The 20,797-nt window shown below is 45.0% G+C and overlaps 2 protein-coding genes across 6 annotated transcripts in view; both read left to right on the top strand.

The window, feature by feature from the left end:
- Positions 1-10,272, top strand: part of marchf9 (membrane-associated ring finger (C3HC4) 9) — a 12,449-nt gene extending 2,177 nt beyond the window's left edge. The window contains exons 2-4 of the mRNA XM_062391026.1: positions 4,729-4,884; positions 7,407-7,599; positions 8,148-10,272. Of these exons, the coding sequence (XP_062247010.1) occupies positions 4,729-4,884; positions 7,407-7,599; positions 8,148-8,476 (678 nt within the window). The 3' untranslated portion in view covers positions 8,477-10,272. The remainder of the gene's footprint in view (positions 1-4,728; positions 4,885-7,406; positions 7,600-8,147) is intronic.
- A 661-nt stretch (positions 10,273-10,933) lies between these two features.
- Positions 10,934-20,064, top strand: LOC133956130 (natural resistance-associated macrophage protein 2-like). 5 transcript variants are annotated; one of them, XM_062390989.1, is made up of 16 exons: positions 10,939-11,278; positions 11,751-11,840; positions 12,461-12,621; positions 12,802-12,927; positions 13,118-13,237; positions 13,779-13,885; positions 13,974-14,044; positions 14,132-14,199; positions 14,318-14,473; positions 14,565-14,723; positions 15,500-15,586; positions 15,811-15,930; positions 16,188-16,337; positions 16,817-16,890; positions 16,972-17,125; positions 17,978-20,064. In XM_062390989.1, the coding sequence occupies exons 1-16, from the start codon at positions 11,248-11,250 to the stop codon at positions 18,083-18,085; spliced, it is 1,782 nt and encodes a 593-aa protein (XP_062246973.1). In that variant the 5' UTR covers positions 10,939-11,247; the 3' UTR covers positions 18,086-20,064. The 5 variants fall into 5 exon arrangements, with proteins under 5 accessions (XP_062246974.1, XP_062246973.1, XP_062246972.1 ...); XM_062390988.1 differs by having other exon boundaries at positions 11,751-11,867; positions 12,467-12,621; XM_062390987.1 differs by having other exon boundaries at positions 11,751-11,867; positions 12,805-12,927.
- The last annotated feature ends 733 nt before the right edge of the window (positions 20,065-20,797 follow it).

Below are 20,797 nucleotides of genomic sequence, written 5' to 3'. Positions count from 1 at the left end.
GCTCGGAGCGGCTGCTTTTAGCTTCAGACAAAGAGCAGGCAAACAAAGCACTGTGGGAAAAACCCTGAGACTACACGCCGCCACATCAGCTCCTCGCTGCCATATCACTGCATTTGTCTTAGAGCACCCCCCCCCCCCCCCCACACACATACACACACAGAGGAAAGGTGCCCCACTCCTCCTCGGGAGCCGGGTGGAGGGAACGTTTGTCATTTTATTGTTGTTTCATTATTCAGGCGGGTCACACCAGGGGCCGGGATCATGTCCCTGTCAGCCGGCCAATCACCGCATAGAGCATGGAGCTGATTCCACTTCACATTGTCCACGTGCAGTGTGAGTCTCAGGTCTGCATGGTAACACAGGCCTGTTGGAGTGAGGGGGGAGGGGTGGGGGGGTCGGTGGAGGTGGAGATCAGCCCGTCCTGCCCTCTTCTCTCTCCTCGTCCCCAGCAGCCTTGTCCTCCGGGGACACGCAGTCTGGAGTCGGGGGGCAGCACCTCGCAAACCTCAGTGTAAAGGTTAGAGCTGAGGAGGGCGGCCATGTTCTTAGTCATGGAAGTGACACGTTACATTAACACCTTCATGCTCTGTCACGCGGCCTCGAGGGAGGAACCCACGCCAGATCAGCCGAGCGGGGAGTGTGTGTCTGTGTGTGTGTGTGTTGTGTCTTCTTGTCTTTGAATATGTCTCTGATGTCTCCTACATTCATCAAGTCCAGGAGAAAGACTGAAAATGAAATGATCTTCTACATTTCCGCTGTCTTCATCCGTGTCGGCAGAAACTGATGGAAGATAAATCCCAGTAACAATTTGCTCCTGGTCAGAAAACAGCTTTAATAAGTGGACTGGTAATAATGTAATGTGATGGACTGGGATTGAATGTAAATCTTCATCTGCCGGTCGGCGGATTTCTACTTATTTTTACTCTGATTGCTTTTTGTGAAGCTCTTTGCTACTTGCTATAAAAATAAAGTTACTATTATTAGGCCAGAACCTCACCATCAACCACTCGCTCCCCACGCTTGTTACTGGCGGATTCCAGTGGAAGACACAGAAACCAGTAAAGTGCTCTGCCCAGAACCTTTGACTCATATCCATCTTTTCTGCCACGTCTGGATTCTCAGGAAACAGAAACAAAGATGTCAACACTCGAGACATTCTGACCTGGTCCTGTAGCTTGTCTTCAAAACTCTCCGTCTCTGTCTGTCTGACCCGGTCAAGGACTCGCTACTGCCCCCCGACCTGTTATCTGGGTATTGCATCTTGTGTACATGTCAAGTTACTTCCAGAGATCGTGCACAAGCTACGCACCGGAGCGTCCATCTTGCCGAAACGTAGATAATATCCAACCCTTAGATGATTATCGACGAAAAGAGGAAAACCCTATTTTCTATAACTTAGTCTTTCCTCTTTTAGTTTTTGCTAAATTATAAATATCTTTACACCAATGAGCGAGTGTACGCAGGTTTTTTTAATAAGTTTAAACCTTTTTAAACAAACAGGAGAAACAAGCATATTTTCCTCGGTTGTCTTGTTTCTGTCTCTGCCGATCGGAGCTCGAGCAGAAAAAACCCTTCGTTACTGGTTTGACACCGGAGTGAATCTGAATTGTTTCCATTCACATTAGCGACAGAAGCCAGATAGAGGCTACTCAATGGAATAACGTGAATCTTGGTGGAGGGGTGTGGCTTAATGGCTCAGGGAACCGATCCGGGAATCCAGGACATTTTCACTGATTTCTCAGAGAATAATTTATGGATGTAGGTGAAACAAATCTTATTTAGGAGACTTATATTTATGAGAGTGAGTAATTTGGTGCAGTTCATTACGTCTCATTTAAATACATGACCACTAGAGGGCGACGTCAGTTGAACGTTAACGTCTCTGCAGCTGAAACGACTCGTGTTGTAGTTTTTCTTTGTGGGTCAAACACTAACGACGCAGCAGAGATCCTCAGTTTCTTCCACTTGTTTCTTCACTGTTTTCATTTTGACCCACAAACCCGACCCAGTTGCTGTAAATATTCACCTGAGCATAACAAGCTCTTCAGCATTTATTAATCCCGGATTTATATTTTTAGCGTCTGTTATTTTTTTCTCAGACGGTGCAGGAAGACTGATGTTGTCGGTTTATAGTTTTACGTTTTGTTAAAAGTAAGAGAACCAAAGAAGAACTCCAGGTTGATCCTTTAACATGTGGAAGTAAGTTCACTTTACGAGAGATGCATCTTTACTGCTGGTGTTGTTCACTCTCACTCAACATATCCCTGCGTGGCCCAGTTTCTTTTACCATGAACATTCTGCTTTCATATGTTTTTTACACTTTAGATAAAAGCATTCACTCTAAAAAAGTCAGAATCGGCAAATATGCAAAGAAGCATTTAACAAAAAATGTTCTCTTGGTTATTTGAAACAAATTGAGTCGGTGTAAAAGTCCTGAACAACAACAACTCGCTTTATTATCTCTGATAGTTGTGTAATTATCTGGTAAATGTTGTGTTTCTCTTCTTGCATTAAACTGGAAACAAGGCGTCTTTACCTCCGAGGCTGTTTTGCAGATTCAGAACAAAGTTGTCACCTGAGAGCATTTGTGTTTTCACTCGTTTAGATTCATCGAGATAAATCGAAAACAACCTTCGCACGTTCGCTTCAGTTTCCCAAAGCTAAACTCGCCCGTGTGCGTCTTGTGATCTCGAGCACGAGGATCAGTGTTTCTGAACATCAAACGACTCAGACTCAGAAGCTCAGACCTGATTTCGGAGGCACTTTGAAGAACCGTGCACGAGTCTGTGCACGAGTCTGTGCACGTAGCACGACTGAAGCGTGTTAATTGGACGCATGTGCACAGAAAATCCATTTGGTGTTTTTGGACAAGACGTAAATTTACATCTGTGAAAGTCGATGGTTTGAAAATATAACCACAGCTTTTTGACTTCATTGTTTACACACACACAGACAGACAGACACACACACACACACACACACACACACCTCTCAATGACAGCTTGACATTTTAGAAATGTTTGCTTTCATATAGTTTTTATTTGGCTGCTCGTCTCCCTCTGACCTTCTCTGTGTTGTCTGCAGAATGTCAGCAGGCGAGTTATTTTAAAGTTTATGAGTGGCATGTGGCTCATCTGCCAAACACAATCTTTTATGCACCGGGACACATGAAGTCTTTTATTTTAAGTGGGAAGGTCCAACGAGCCAGATGGGGGAGCGGCGTGCCACAGATGGACAGAAACACAACAATATGAGGCATTGTTTGTGTCGCGGTTCGATTCCCAGGAAAGTTTCTGTAAACGTGATTCACATTTCTGATTCACCGACAGAGGATTTGATTAATTTGGAAATTTGTTCTCGACATGCAGAGATTTGAACCTGCTTTTTATTGAACTTGATCTTGAGTCTATACACAGAAGAAGCTTTGAAATGATTTTCCATCAGTAAGTTGTGTTAACAGTCATCGGTTAGGAGCCATGTTGGTCCGTCCTCCATCTCGAGTCCCCGGCTGTAGAGAGGAACTTCAGCTGCGTCTTTCTGAAGCTGCGTTTGAAGCCCGATTATTTCACAGACGCACAAATCCACAGTTTCCAAGACTTCCTCACATGCAGCCGAAAAGTAGATCCTCCTAGAGAAACCAGGACTCCAACGGGGGGGGGGGTCCTTCTCAGCTCAAACCAGTTTCCCCTTAATTATACAATACGAGATATGATGAGATATGATGAGATATGATGAGATATGATGATGTGGACGTGTAGCGTGCCATCAGACGAGTGGCCGTGTGACTGGGTGGAGGTTTGATGCTGAATGGCGCTGACAGCCGGGACGTGGTCATCCTCAATGTGGCGAACACGCCAACAGGCTTCAGGTGAAGTCGTGGTGCTGAGGAGACAACAGGCGCCCGTCTCTCAGGGACTGGATGAAAACCACCTCCCTGTGGTTCACGTCTCCAGCAACTGTCAGGACACATGTGTCTTTTCTTTAAGACATTTGACCTTTGACCCCTGAATTCTAATCAATTCATATTTGAGTGCAACAGAGACAACTGGTGAAAATGTCCTTATATCATTTCTTTCTTTCTTCCCTGTCTCACACATCATCTCCTCTGAAATCTTCTCTCATTTCTACGCTGTAGTAAAGTTTCAGTATAATTTCAGTTTCAGTCACTGACGAGTCACTGACGAGTCACTGACGAGTCACTGACGCCTCAGACACAACATCTGAGAGAAAAGAGACTCAACACACGTTCGGGGAATTTACTTGACTCCTAACATTGAGGAGAAAGTCGTTGAGTTTAAATCAGGGCACATGGTGAGATGAATTCTTTATGCTGTAGGCTCCCGCTTAATTTATTAATGATTAAAGGAGCAGTTCAACCTTTTTGTTGTAGATTAAATTATTTCCTTTCTTTCTGAGAGAACAGGGTTAAAGTGAATCATCCGTAAATGTTGAACTAATCCTGAGTCGAAGTTTTAGTGAGATTGTGTTGGAGAAAATATCAACAACCCCGTGAAGGGTTTGGTTTTCGGGGGGGGAAGTGAGGAATTAGACTCTCCTTCACGTCACAATAATTTCCATCGGTTCTTGACCCTGAATCCAAAGCATCATCGAGGACAAACACACTTTCTGAATTCTCGCCTCACTAAACCGTTGTGTCGCTCACACAGATCAGAGCACGTTAACAGTATTTGAATGGTCGCTGATGTTTCTTCCCCTGGTGTCCTGCAGGGGGAGCTGCTGAGCCCCTGCCGCTGTGACGGCTCGGTGCGCTGCACCCACCAGCCCTGCCTCATCCGCTGGATCAGCGAGAGGGGCTCCTGGAGCTGTGAGCTGTGCTACTTCAAGTACCAGGTCCTGGCCATCAGCACCAAGAACCCTCTGCAGGTAACATGGAGCTGGTGCACACACTCACCAGGGCCGGGCCCGGGGGGGGGGGGGGGGGGGTCCAGGGGGGACCTATCACTTACTAACTTCAAATTTTCAAAATCTACAGAGCTGACAGATGATAATGACTTGAATGTTCCCAGTGGGGTAACTGGGGCCCCTGATTGAAATCACATCCCAATCGATTCACAGTGACACATAAACAACTACAACTATAGAGTTCATGTCTCCAACATGAAACCATGTGTATGTTCGGTCCAGTGGTGAAGTGGTTTCACCGTCACACGGAATCAGACCGAGCTCTCTACATGTTGTCATATGGTGCTGACACACTTTCCCCCTGCGTCACCGGCCTTCTGCCCTCCTCCTCAGACGCAGCCAGCCGCTCTGAAACCTGAGGAGGCGTCACGAATGTGTTGGTGTGTGTGTGTGTGTGTGTGTGTTGGTGTGTGTAGTTCACGTGTGCATGCAGCCTGTTCTCAGATGTGTAGATTTCTGTGTCTCAGAGAACTCGATTTTTATTCAGATCTGCACCAAAGGAGTTTATGTTTTATACATTTGTTCGTTTGCAGGATTACGAAGAAATTGTTTCCATGAACTGTTAATGAGGGTCAGAACCAGGGTTGCAAAATTTCGGAAACTTTACATGGGAATTAACGGGAATATACAGGAATATACGGGAATATACGGGAATAAACTGGAATAAACGGGAATAAACAGGAATTAACGGGAATAAACTGGAAATATTGTGGGTAATTTATACTAACTGTATTTACCTTGTCATATAAAGACATAAATATAAACATTTTGTTTCGTCATAGGCTGATTTGAGCCCTGAGGAAACTTTGTGCACTTGACTATATGCTTCTGCATCTTTGTGTCATTCTCAACATAGGTCTTTGCACAGTATTTGCAAATGTACACAGCCTTTCCTTCTACATTGACATTGACATGTCTCCACACAGGAGATAGTGCATGTAGAAGTGTTCTGTAGATAAGATGAGAAAAAAGGTTGTAAAAAAACACTAATGCAATGCCAGAGATATTAATAGTTAGCCAAACATTTGTATTTTACAATACACAATACAGTATTTTACAATTGATGTATAAATGAATAAAAATAGGCTAGATGAACAGATGAACAATCCTCAATCAGCATGCTGATATACATTTCCCCAGTAACATCATAGACCTGACCTGACTAGTCCTGCACACTACAGCAGGCCTCAATAGCATAGATCTTTAAAATAGAGTATTGAATGATGTTTTTATTGCTCAGCGTTTAATTTGTGTTTTTTGTTTTTTTTTAATTCCCCAAATTCCCGAGCTTAACTTCCCATGGAACATTTCCAGAAAGTTTCCGGAAGTTTTCCACCCCTTTGCAACCTAGTCAGAACCAATGACCTTCTTATTTCCCATGTATCCTCTCACTGCCACCTTTAGATTTATACTCTGACTTTTGACCCTTAGATATTTGACCAGCACCTAATTCAAGCTCCCTGCACCTTTGGTAAATGCTGCTTATTCATTGGTGCATTACACATTGTAAAACATCGTGAACAGTATCATAAAAACAGCAGTTATACAGAACGAGTATTTATAATTTTTAAATGCCCCATGAAATGAAAAATACATTTCGGCCCAGTTCTAATCCGTCTCTTATGCCAGGAAGGAGGTTGTGTTTTCTGTTAGTTAGCAGGATTAGAAACGAGCGGATTACGATGAACACGAGTCGGGAAGGAGCCGTTCATTCTTCCTCTTTCTTCAAACAGGGTTTTACAGCATTTCTTTGATTTTATCAGAGAATAATTCATGGATCTTCACACGATTACAGGACCGATATTTATGAGTTTGTGTAATTTGGTGCAGCTCCAAATAAAAAAATCCAGATCTAGTGAATTAAACTGTGGTTTCACAAGGAGACTGTGGGACTGAAGGGAGAAATAAAGAAGTGATATTATAGTTGTTTTATAGTTTTCTTGTTATTTGCCAAATATAAGTCAAAGACAATAATATCATAGTGTTTTTTTTTACATCCAAAATCACATTCGCTCTTCAAGTTTAACGGTTTCAGATGTTGTGTGACTCATCCGGGCCTCAGGGGCGTTTAGACATCGTTTCATCCGATGGAGATTCACTGTGGGGATCAAACGCACGTGGCCTCGTGCCAAACGCTATTTGATCGTGGTCGTCGTCTCCTTCATCAGCTCCATCCTCAGGCGGAGGCGGGGGAAGTCCTCCACGTCAGATTGGTTCTGTTCATACATCATTTTACAGGAGTTCTACTGAACCTGAACTGTTCTGACCTGTTATCACTAAAGATTTTACATATTTCAACACAACTCTGTCACCTTTCCTTTATTTTGTGTTTCTTGCAGCTTCGTTTGTCGTTAGATTGACGAGGACGTGTGTGTTTTTGGTGAAGACAGATTAGAAAGAACCAAAATAAACTTTGACGTGAGCAGAACTCAGGACTTCTGACCTCAGTAGAGACTCTGAGCTCTTCTCTCTTGTTTCTCCAGTGGCAGGCCATTTCTCTGACCGTGATCGAGAAGGTGCAGATAGCCGCCATCATCCTGGGTTCCCTGTTCCTCATCGCCAGCATCTCCTGGCTCATCTGGTCCTCCCTCAGCCCCTCGGCCAAGTGGCAGCGCCAGGACCTGCTCTTCCAGATCTGCTACGGCATGTACGGCTTCATGGACATCGTCTGCATAGGTAAAGGAAAACGTGAAACCTCCAACAGCAGAGGTACAGGGAGCCTGAGAGGATCAGTGGCTAACAACATCACATAGTGAGAGGAAGAGGTGTCGCAGCATGGAGAGATGCATTATGCAACAAGAGGAGTAGCAGAGGAAACAGGATGCGCTTTGCAACAACAAAAATATTAATAAACATTAGCTGCTTTATGCAAGGACAAACAAACATGGCCACAAAAGCATGTACTCACTTCACATTCTGCTGGTTAAGGTCGTGCAATATTTAAAAAAAGGAAATAGGCAGATGGTGCCCACGTCGGCCAAACGCTGATGATGCCTCAGAGAGCAGGAGCCTGTTTTCCAGCAGTCACCTGGTCCACTGTGCACGAGTGGCCGTGAGTCGCCAGTGTAAAACAACACAGGGAACAGATGGCGTCAGATTTGTGCACGGTGATTATTGCCAACTGTCTATTCTCATCCACAGGCGAGCTGGGAAGTGGCTGCCTGTGTTCTTCTAGAGCAGAATCCACGTCCTTCACCCTGTTTCCTCTTTCTCTCCCTGCCCAGGCCTCATCATCCACGAGGGATCCTCAGTGTATCGGATCTTCAAACGATGGCAGGCTGTTAATCAGCAGTGGAAAGTTCTGAACTATGAGAAATCCAAGGACTTGGGCGACCCGCTGAGCTCCAGCAAGGCGGCGAACCGCGGCTCTCGCGGGAACCCTCACGGCCTGGCCAGCAGCAGCGGCGGGCGACAGAGCAGGAGGCTAAGAACTATTCTGAACCACCACTGTGGCTACACCATCCTGCACATCCTGAGCCAGCTGAGGCCCCACGACCCGCGGATCAGCGCCGCCGCCAGCCGGGAGGTGGTGATGAGGGTCACCACGGTATGAGCCGGGCCCTGCAGAGGGACACACCTCATCTCCGAGTGCAGATGTAAATGAGCTGATATTGAATGATACAGACTGAGGCAGGCGACGGTTCCTGAGAGGAGCCGAGCGAGGCCCCGAGCATCAACACACAACTCACCGGAGGATCTCTCCTCTGGTTCAGTACAACAAAAGGAAGCCAGATGCTCCTTCTCAATAATTAAAGAACTGATGAAAATCAGGACGAAAAAGAATCAAAGACATCAAAGGAGAATCGTGAGGAGGGAAAACAGTGTGAACGGGTTTTATAACCGAACACGAGACGATGCCAGGACTTTTCCAGTTTCAATATCAGGATGCACAGACATTTTTCTTTTTCTTTATGATCCTTTTGCTTTGATTTGTACTTCCTCTTTTTTTGTTGTGTTTTTTTACTCACTTTGATTTTGTACGGATGTTTGATTCTAGAGGAAATCGTGAAACACAGACATACATTTCCAGACGACTATGTTTAATGATCTTTACAAATTTCTACAAGCTAATCGATGCTGGTGAATAAAAGACCGAAAACTGAAACCAACCAACAAACACGAGGCGAACACCGAGGAGGCGACGGAACAATAAGTCATTACAAGTTAAAGAAAAAAAGGAAAACATAAAAAAGACACAAAATAAAAAAGAGAAATCGGTGAGATTTCAGTGACACTTAAACCTTTCTGCAATAAAGAAGCGTATGTACATTTCACAGGGGAATTTTGCATGGGTATATCATTTTATTCTTCATCACATAACAGAAGCACATGACAGATTTGCTCTACTTCGAATGGTGCTTGCCAAAATAAACACTTTGAAAACATCTGACGTCATCGCACCAACTTTTTGTCGACGTGACAAGCGGCAGCGTGTGTTCAGGCTCTTTCGGCTCCGATGCAGATTGTTTGCTGCCGTTTGCTGATTCAGAAAAACTATTGGATTAAAAACGGGGATCGGAGGATCTCGTGATAATCAGTCTCCCTCGGTCTCTTCTTTCCTGTGGCTCAGAGCATGTGAGGTGTGACTGTGAGCTCCTGTGGTTTCAGGATATTAAATCTCCCTCTGTTTATTCAAATATGTCTGTGGACATGTTTCCTGACTGGAACTGTCCCTCAGGTGGAGGACACCCAGACGTCCTTTGATCAGATCAAAGCTGCAACAGATAGAGTTCATTCATCGATTTGTGGATCCACAGATAATTAACCAGCAGCCACTTGAATCATTCAGTTGTTTTGGTGATTTTGAGGAGATTGAACCTCAAGTCCTCCGGCTGCAGCTCCGGTGATGATCTGCAGATTTTATATCATCAGAAACTACACATTTATAGGTTTAAGTCGCTTCTACTTGTATAAAAGTACTTGCTTCTACATGTACTTGGAGTATTAAAAGCTAAAGTACTCGCTGAGTGCAGCCTCTTCCCTGATGTGACAGTCTAATACATCATTATAGTTTCTGCTTCTTCTGCTTCGACTTCAAGTGTAGAAATAAAACTAGTGAGCATCAACATGACTCAACAGTGAGATGAGAAACGTGTTTAACCTGCAACCACACAACCAGGAGGCTCAGAGGAGGAGGTGCTCGGTGTGAGAGGCTGAGCTCCATGTAGTGTTTGAATCCATCACTGCAGGAGATGAGCAGCTCCTGGTTTGTGTTGCTCAGTGAAGAACAAACTCGGCCTCTGACGCCACCTAGTGGTTGCTCGTGTTGCTCAGTGTGAAACCATCTTCTCTGTTTGTTGGACATGAAAACAAAACACACACGTTCCTCTGCAGCTAGAGGGCGCTGTACCTCCTGCAGCAGGAAGGGGCTGTTTTCAATCCACAATATGTTTTCAATTTTATTATGATCATCCATATCTCAAAACATTTAGTGATAACAATGATAATAATAATAATATAACACTGATATAGCAATACCTTTCACACAGACTCACTTAAAAGTGTTTGAGTCTGTAAACATATTTAAATATCATTAATATCTCATAAGATGAGTTATGATTTATAATAATATCAACTGTTATTTTATCAATATCAAAACCTTTCACTCAGCTTAACTGTAAATTATTTATTCATTCCTCTATTATAATAATGATGCAAACAAATAAATAAATAAACACAGCGTCTATTATTTAATGCACTATGCCCCTGATGCAAACCAGACACAATAAAGGCTTTATTTTGAAACTTGAAGACCGGAAACAAACAGTCTTTACTGATGTTTTTATTTTGAAAGTAAAGATATTCATGAAGAACAAGCGGCACGAGTTACCTTGAAATTGTGTTAATTGATTTTCAATTATATATGTATAGGCCTGTTTATTTTATATTGATAAAATAAGAATCAGGTGTGTTTTATTTTGATAGTCTGCCAGTCAGCTGGATCAGCTCGGACTCGTTTGTAAACCAGGTCACGTGGTCGAAACCGGACAAACATCTGTGACTGTGACTTTGTCTTTTGTCCTTTGTCCTCTTGCTCCTCTTGACGTACCTGTCCATTGAGTCCACGCCTCCTCCTCCGCCTCCTCCTCCTCCTCTTCCTCCTCTTCCTCCTCTCAGGGAACAATGTTCAACCTGCTCCCTCCTCTCATTCCTCTGGAAACTACAAGGAAACGAGGAGGAGGAGGAGCATGAAGCGTTTACCGGATTCAGGTGAAACAGAGGAGTGATTGTTTTCTACTGAGTGAGGAGACAGATAGAGAGAGAGAGACAGAAAGAAGGACAGGAGAGAGAGAGGAGACAGACAGGAGACAGGTGAGGAAGAAGATGAAGAAGATGTTCTCCTTCCGTCGCTCAGGTGAGTCTCGCTCGTCTCCTCTCACTGAAACGAGTGGTGCATCTCACCTCTCTTCATATCTCTGTGGTTTAATCTTCTCATGTCAAGATTTGTTCTGTGACGAACTTCACGTTGATCATTCTGATCAGTGTTTTGTTTTATATGATCATTTCCTGTCATATAACTTTAAATACCAGAATACAGCTCTGAGACTTATTATCATTTAATCCTCTGGTTCTTCTTCAAATCACCTTTTACAAGATTTAATCAGGATTTGACATATATTCAGTTTTTAAATCTATTAACTGATCATCTTTCTGTTAATTGTAAATCTGTAAAACTGTGTAACACTGGGAATGTTTAGTATGAATAAGGTTTATTATTATCCACTGGACATAACATGATAGATAGATATAGATAGTAATACATCATATCTGCTATGTGATCCTCTAATAAATCCAATAATCCAGTTTAACCAGCTGTTTGCTTCCAGTGAGAGATCCCACACCCGAGAGCTTCCACATCTCGTCCCTGCCGCCCAGTGTCCCCAGCTGTCAGGAGGACAGACGGACCACAGCGCCAGGTGAGGACGGATGGACCACAGCACCAGGTGAGGACGTCTCATGGTGTCTGCATCTCACCAGGAGTTTATATCCCTGCTCTGTGTTCTACATGTCGAGCTCAGAGTCCAGGGTCTGCACGAAGGAGAGAGGTCAACTCATCCAGGTCATGTGATCGTCCTTTACGTTTCACTCACTGTCACATGATAGGAAAACCCAGAGTTAACAAGAAAACCAGCTTCATGGTTCAGGTTCTCAGGACCATGTCAGGTTCAGTGAAACAGATCCTGGATATGTTGAGCTGCAGGACTCTCGACAGCTGTTCATTACCATACAGGTTTATACAGATGTTCATGAGCCACCATCAGGCCAAAGTCTTCACCTATTCTGAGAAATAGCTGATTGTCCTATTTCCCTGGATTCAAACTTTATTCACACAATAAAATAAAGATTAGCTGAACCAGCTGCTTCCGACCGTTCCCCAGTAGCTTCCTCAGCCGCTGAAGTTACAGGTGTTAAAAGTTTGATGATTAACTTCTAGGTCAACGTGGATACAACTCATTTGTGTGTGTGTGTGTGTGTGTGTTTTCTACACTGTGCACATCCGTGGGTGATGTTTCATTATATTTGTGTGATATTTTAGCTGCAGATGTGTCGGCAGAGAGAGAGTGTGCGAGCGTGATCCAGACGACACACACACACCGAGGCCCCGCCCCCTCCGTCTTCCTCCAGAAGCAGAACCATGAGCCCGTCGCCACCACGTACTTCGACAAGAAGGTCCCTGTCCCCGACGAGGACAGTGAGGTAAGACAGAGGACAGGTCGCGGTGGGGACGCAGTACTCACAGTAGAAACACAAATAAACATACTCAATTCACAGTAAAAGTACAAAACTATTATATTTCAAGAAAATATTGGTATTGACAAACAGAATTTATAGTTTCCAGCATTAATTGGAGGTGATCTCCTGATTGTTTCCCTCCAGCAGACCAGCTTCAGTCTGCGGAAGCTGTGGGCCTTCACTGGGCCGGGCTTCCTGATGAGCATCGCCTACCTGGACCCGGGGAACATCGAGTCCGACCTGCAGTCCGGGGCCAAAGCCGGGTTCAAGGTGAGGCTGCGGGTGACCACTGCTTTCAGAATCAAGCTGCAGATCGATTTCATTACCTCCACAAGGAGCTCACACGTTCACAGGACGTGGCATCGTGAACTTGAAGCTGTGAGATTACATGTGATCGTGACTGTGGCAGATTGAAACGTGTTGTTCGAGCTCCTGATGGACGAACCTGCTCCGTCCTCAGCTGCTCTGGGTGCTGCTGGGCGCCACCATCATCGGCCTGCTGCTGCAGCGGCTGGCGGCGCGACTGGGCGTGGTCACGGGGATGCACCTGGCGGAGGTCTGCAACCGGCAGTACCACACGGTGAGGCTGTGACGGGTCTGATCCCAGCAGGCGATGAAGAGTCTCTCCTGATCCTGAACACGACCACACGTCAGGGTCTTTATCAGGAGCTTTAAACTGAAAACCCTGCTGCACTGAAACCTGCTCTGTTCTCACAGCAGCGGCAAATCCTGGATTATCTAAAGGTTCAGTGTGTAAGATTGAGGTGAAAGGATCTATTGATGGAGTTTGAATACGAAATAATCCCAGTGAGGTTTCCACTGGTGTGTTTCATCTAAATTGTAGAATTGTTCTCTAGAATGGATTCCTTATTTTGAATACTTTATAATAGAATACTTTATATTAAATACTTCATATTTACAGCAGGAGTGGTTCCTCTTTACGGAGGCATCCATGTTTTTTACAGTAGCAATGTTTATGGAGGATTATTATCATGAGTTAAGGATACTTATATTAATAGGATAAACTGTTAATAGCAACTATAAAAGCAAAATATAAGTTTATTATAATCAGAAAGAGGTTGGACACTTTTCATTTCTTCCCATGCTCCCTGTTGAACCAGGTGCCGCGGGTCATCCTGTGGTTGATGGTGGAGCTGGCCATCATCGGCTCGGACATGCAGGAGGTGATCGGCTGTGCCATCGCCTTCAACCTCCTCTCCAGCGGCAGGTTGTGTGATCAGACTCGAACGTGGACATGATGACCTGCTGGGCCACACGGGAGCTTTAACGAGTTGTGTGTCTGTGTGTGTGTGTAGGATTCCCCTGTGGGGCGGCGTCCTCATCACCATCGTGGACACCTTCGTCTTCCTCTTCTTGGACAAGTACGGTGCGTTGTGGTGGCTTCCTGTCGCGTCCTCACAGCTGCTCCTGGATCAGTGTCAAATCAAAGTGACACCCGTTTTCTTCTGTGCAGGTCTGAGGAAGCTGGAAGCGTTCTTTGGTTTACTCATCACGGTCATGGCCATCACGTTTGGATATGAGGTACAAACATTTAACACGTTGAGATCTCACCTCCGCCGACACATCGGGTCTGGACTGTCTCTGGAGTTCACCCTTCACACACAAACCAACACAACGCTGTCCTCCTCCTCTTCCTCAGTATGTGACGGTGAGTCCGGACCAGGGTCAGCTGCTGAAGGGGATGTTCGTGCCGTACTGCCAGGGCTGCGGCCCGGCTCAGATGGCTCAGGCCGTCGGCATCGTGGGAGCCGTCATCATGCCTCACAACATCTACCTCCACTCGGCTCTGGTCAAGGTGAACCTGCTGGATGATCTCCTCAGAGTCACGTCTTTCCCTTTATTAAGCCTCACAGTGTAACAGCTCTTCATCACACGTGTTCTTTCAGTCTCGAGAAGTGGATCGAACCAACAGGAAGGAAGTCAGAGAGGCCAACAAATACTTCTTCATCGAGTCGACCGTCGCCCTCTTCATCTCTTTCCTCATCAATGTCTTCGTGGTGGCTGTTTTCGCCGAGGCTTTCTACGGTCGCACAAACATGGAGGTGGTGAGTGTCAATCTGAGGAGCTTCAATCTGTGGAGCTTCAGTCTGTAGAGCTTCAGTCTGAGGAGCTTCAGTCTGTGGAGGTTCAATCTGTGGAGCTTCAATCTGTGGAGCTTCAATCTGTGGAGCTTCAATCTGTGGAGCTTCAATCTGTGGAGGTTCAGTCTGAGGAGCTTCAGTCTGTGGAGCTTCAGTCTGTGGAGCTTCAATCTGTGGAGCTTCAGTCTGTGGAGGTTCAGTCTGTGGAGGTTCAATCTGTGGAGCTTCAATCTGTGGAGCTTCAATCTGTGGAGCTTCAATCTGTGGAGGTTCAGTCTGTAGAGCTTCAATCTGCTGAGCTTCAGTCTGCGGAGCTTCAGTCTGCGGAGCTTCAGTCTGCGGAGCTTCAGTCTGCGGAGCTTCAGTCTGCGGAGCTTCAGTCTGCGGAGGTTCAGTCTGCGGAGCTTCAATCTGTGGAGCTTCAGTCTGTGGAGCTTCAGTCTGTGGAGGTTCAGTCTGTGGAGCTTCAATCTGTGGAGCTTCAGTCTGTGGAGCTTCAGTCTGTGGAGGTTCAATCTGTGGAGCTTCAGTCTGTGGAGCTTCAGTCTGTGGAGCTTCAGTCTGTGGAGCTTCAATCTGTGGAGCTTCAGTCTGTGGAGCTTCAGTCTGTGGAGCTTCAGTCTGTGGAGCTTCAATCTGTGGAGCTTCAATCTGTTGAGGTTCAATCTGTGGAGGTTCATATGTGTGTCATTCTGTTTCTGGGGCCTTCTGGTCTAGATCTGTGTTTCTTTTTATTCCAGCACAACGTCTGCAATGATTCAGGAAGTCCTCATTCACAGCTGTTCCCTCAGGACAATCACACTCTTGAGGTGGACATCTACAAAGGGGTGAGAGTGTTCCTCATGTTTTCACAGATCTTAGACCTTCTAGTTTTAATGTTGATTAAAGCAGCTTTTAATACAGATTGTATTCTTTCCTCAAGTTGATTTAACTAAAGCCCAATGAGATGCTGCTTGTTTTCTGGTGTGTGTGTGACTCTGCTGAGTTTGTTTTCCTGAGTTGATTCTATTGAGTGTATGTGTGTGTGTGTGTGTGTGTGTGTGTGTTACAGGGAGTGGTGCTGGGCTGCTTCTTTGGCCCAGTGGCGCTCTACATCTGGGCCGTGGGGATCCTCGCAGCTGGTCAGAGCTCCACCATGACTGGAACGTACTCTGGACAGTTTGTTATGGAGGTTAGTCACACACTCACACACACACACACACACGCACACACACACACACACACACACACACACAGACACACACAGGGGAAATGTCAGCCGTGTCCTTCATGCTCATAACACATTTTTCCAGTCTGATGGTGTTATTGAATTTTAGCCTGTTTATGAAGCTGTCCATTAAACTCTGTGGAAAGTGAGCGAGTAGCAGGTCGAGTGTGTGTCTGTGGTAAATGTCACAGACTGATGTGTCCCCCCCCCCCCCCCCTCAGGGTTTCTTGAACCTGCGCTGGTCGCGTTTCGCCCGGGTGCTGTTGACCCGCTCCATCGCCATCACCCCCACCCTGCTGGTGGCCGTCTTCCAGGACGTGCAGCGTCTCACGGGCATGAACGACTTCCTGAACGTGCTGCAGAGCATGCAGGTCGGCCTCCACCCCTCTCCACCTCCGGCTGGCTCCTCCTCCTTCTTCTCTGTCACCTGCATGTCATAGCAGTTTATTTTCACTTCCTACAAACACGTAAAAATAAAACCGTCTGTTTGGATTTAGTTTCATTATCAGTTTCCAGTTTAAACTCAGAGTCCAACACAACTCTTCTTTGAGCTCTGATGGTTTGGTTTTAATGGTTTGAGCTGCAGTAATGTTCATTTTTGATTTGTAGATATTTATTATTTAATTATATATATTTATCTTTGTGACTTTCGGAGCTTGGACCTGCTGAATCAGTTTGGATCTTTCTTAAATTCCTATAAAAGTCAATTGTCAAAGTCCCTGTGGCCTTAACACTGAACAGCAGCATCACACATCAAACAATCCTTAAGCCAGAAATACTTCAAAACAATACTCAAGGACACGACTTGAGTACTTCATATTTCCCATTCCTCTGTTCTCCTCTCTCCCAGCTTCCATTCGCCCTCATTCCCATCCTCACGTTCACCAGTCTTCCTTCTCTCATGAACGAGTTTGCCAACGGACTGTAAGTTTCATCACAGTCAGATAACCCCCCCCGCTGGTTTGATTCCCTCTGTCTCTAAACACGTTGCTCTCCTGTGTGCAGGGTGTATAAGATCGGCGGGGGGGCGGTGATCCTGCTCGTCTGCTCCATCAACATCTACTTCGTGGTGGTGTACGTGACGGCTCTGGCCAGCGTGTGGCTCTACGTGCTGGCCGCGCTGCTCTCCGTGGCCTACCTGACCTTCGTGGGATATTTGGTGAGTAGATGATTGAGCAGCAGGTAAATTCCTGAGGTTGAACTTTGACCCACTGTGACCCGGAAACCTGTGGAACTAGAACCTCGGGCGACTTCATCTTCTCAGGGAGTTAATGCTCTCCACTGGGGTTTGCTCCGAATCACAGTTCAGATGTCACAGATTGAAAAATAGATAACGCTCTATATAAATATCTTTGAAAGAAAAATCCTAATCTCCTGTCGAAACGTTATGTTCAATCCAAACTAGAGGGAATTAGATTTACCGGATTTTTACGTCCCGCAAGGAGTTTACGCTTAGTCAGCGTTTTTTTTGTTTTGTTTGTTTGTTTGTTTGTTTGTTTGTTTGTTTGTTTGTCTGCAGGATTTATGCAAAAACTGTTGGACAGATTACAATGAAACTTGGTGGAGTTTCTTGAGTAGTTTTTTTGCGTAATCCAGCAAACTACGAGACAATCAAATTCCTTGTCAGAGTTAATTATTGATTCAGAATTCACCTTCAAAATAAAACCTGTCCTGGGTTAATATTTGCTGGTTTTCTGCTTCTATGACAGTAAAATAATAGATTTTTATCTGTAGATTATGTGCAGATATTGTTAATGAGTTTAACCACCTTGAGACCTTTATCTTAATGATTATTTTCTTCATTTATATATAAATATATTATTGTTTTTGATGTTTATGTTTAATTTTGCGTTATTAATATATTCTTTTGGACATTAAACTTCCTGAAAAAAACTGAAAAAGGTAATTTGGACATAAACCCTCGCTACACTGATCGATCGATAACTGATTAATTGTCCATCTGTCTGTGTTTGTGTGTGTCTGTGTTCATGTGTGTGTGTTTGTGCTGCAGGTGTGGCTGTGCCTGATCGCTCTGGGGGTTTCTTGTCTGGATCCGACCACACGGAGAGGGAACGACACGACCATCCTGATCGAGCAGCAGCCGGAGTTCGATTCCTGAACCTGGTGTGTGTGTGGACGCTCGTCACTAAGGTGCAGCTGTGAACCACCTTTGACCACATGTACTTTTCTTTAGCGCTGATTTATTTATACCAGAAGTTTGTCGAGTGTCACATGGTCGATTGGTCTCCTAGTTCCACGTCTCCACTTTCCTCTCTGCATCTCTGAAGTCAGGACTTGAAGAAAAATCTTCTTTTAACTGTTTGATGTCATTTATCATGAACGGGCTCTTCTGACATTGTTCAGGAAGCGGAACCTCACATTTCAAGATTGGGGAACTAGTGAAGTTTATTTTCTGTCCTCGTGCACATTCACTGAAAAACGCACGGTGTTGTTTATCATGTTGACTCATTTCTGCACTTTCCTGAAGGTAGAAAGCAGGAAGAACAAAATGTTTGACTCATTTCTTATCTGTTTTTTTTTTATCTTATTTCTGCAGCAGCATCTGTTCAATCGTTTTATTGTTTTATTATTTTATGATCACACAGTATTGCCGAACGTTCTTCAGAAAGAACCCAGTGCTCAAATAACTTGTACTTAATACCATGTTGTCACCATCATTTATGTGACCCAGTTCTTTTCAAATTATTTTTTTTCTGAATGATTGCTCGATCTGATTGGACGGACTGAGGCTCCCGTGCACAGTCCTGTAACTCAACAACTTTACGAGTGTAGAACCTTTACCTCAAAACGTGTTGAAATAGAATTCAGTGTTTTTTGAAGCCCTGCAGATCCTGAGTGTGTGTGTGTGTGTGTAGTTTCTCTCTTGGCCACAGGGAGGCAGCGGAGGCCACAGCACAGATTCCTCAGCTCCAGTCTCAACCACTGGAACTGCACAACACATTAAATACCATGGTGTGTTACATCATGTGTTGTTGCATCGTAGAAATATCTGCAGCGACAGGACAGGTCTGTGATGTTCTGACTGTACGTGCAGCTGCTGCTCCACATGCCTGTGGCCTTGGAATGTCTGAGGAGTCGCAGCTATTGTGCAACTGCAAATGAGCTGTGCTGGTTTCCAGTGCCGCTGGAATTCCAGTCCTGAAGAACCCCAGCCTCCTGCGAGCTGGGGAGAAGCGGGTGGACGGGTTTTCTCTTTGCATTGTGGCGGGGAACTTTTATTTTTCTCTCCCTCCTCTCCCTGTCATGGAGGCTGAGTTATGTAAGAGCTGAGGGAGGAGAGTCTTCCCACCGCCCCTCTCTGTTTTTGTTTTTCTCAATGAGCCAATGTCTCCCTGCCGAGGCCTCACAGCCTGTGCAGTAGGCCCCTTTCCTGGAAACACTGCCTAGGAGAGGCCACTCAGGGGCAGGCCTCTAAGGCGGGAGGAGGAGGAGGAGGTGGTGGGGGGGGGGGCTCTTCCAGCAAATCACATGACTGTAGTGTAGACCCTCAGTCCCGGCCCCACTTGAGGCTCAGATGCACATTTCAGCAGCTAGTTTGTCATCAGCAGGAACTGGAAGTGGCTGTAAAGCACATGGCAGCGTGTGGAGGCTCTGAGGTGAAGCTGTGGAATCCTGGTGTGAACTGTAGAAGAAGAACCACAACGTCTGATGGATGGACTCAGTGTGTGGTTGTGTGTGTGTGTCATTTTTATTTTTATGCATTTTTATTTCACAATGTCATTGCTGTGCAGTATAACTTGATGAGCAGTGTTTTTATCTGCTAGTTGAAGTATTTTTCTGAATGGAGGACGATGGTTTGGCTCCAGGGCCTCGATATGTTTACGACTGATTCATGACAAAATGAGTTGTTCTGTAACACACTGATGTGTGTGTTTGTTTGCTGTTGTGCTACAGCTGACGACTTGTCACACTTTAACAGAGACGTTGATTTATGTTTTTGCAAAGAGACATGTTTCTCATTCGGGACTGTGGGGCAGTTGATTTAATGAGACGTATTAATAATCATTAATTGTGTCATCGTGCTGTCAACACAATATTCAGCCTGAGAAACACAATAAAGCAGAACAGAGAATTTCACATTTGTTTGTGTCGTGATTTGTTTTCTTATCTTTTCCTCAGATGAAGATCAGGTCTCATGTTTGAACTTGTGATTTACTTCTTCTTTCACCTCGTTCCCTCTGGACGCGTGATGCTTGTCCCTGGAACGTCCCTCCGTCCCATTCTAGTGGACAACACAACTTCAGATCTGATAAAAATATTCACTTAGATTCAGACATGATTATATTTCATTTGAGGGGTTAAAGGTCATTGACAAGGTCACAGAGAGCTCAAATAGTAAATTGTTTAAGTTGTGAAAGCGTCATCTTCAGAACGGCCAAAGGGAATCCTTTCACACTTGTCACACATGTTCATCAGGAGTAGAGGATTGACTGATTGGATATTGGTGGCCAAAGGTCAAAGGTCAGGGTGACGGCAGCCTCATGTATGATTTTGGTCGCTGTGTCTGATATCTCACGACGGCCTTGTGGGAATCTCCTCAACTTTTGATCCCATGTCACTTAGAATCAAAGATGAACTGATCAGTTATAAAGACTGAAACTAGTATTTTTATTTTGTACATGCGTGTGCATCAGTTCTGTAGCTGTCGACTGGTGACAGATGGATGTGGCTTTTATTGGAAGCGGCTGTTTGAAGTCACATGTTTTAGGGGCGGATTCTCCAGACGTTGGACTGCAGCAGCCCGGGCCTTCCTTCCTTTCCACCATTTGACCTCTTGGCTCTTTCCGTCCGTCTTCTCTGAGGAATGCAC

Source organism: Platichthys flesus, chromosome 7, assembly GCF_949316205.1.
Source record: "Platichthys flesus chromosome 7, fPlaFle2.1, whole genome shotgun sequence".
NCBI classification, from domain to species: Eukaryota; Metazoa; Chordata; class Actinopteri; order Pleuronectiformes; family Pleuronectidae; genus Platichthys; species Platichthys flesus.
The sequence above is the reverse complement of the archived record's forward strand: the minus strand, read 5'-3'. Positions and strand labels throughout refer to the sequence as shown.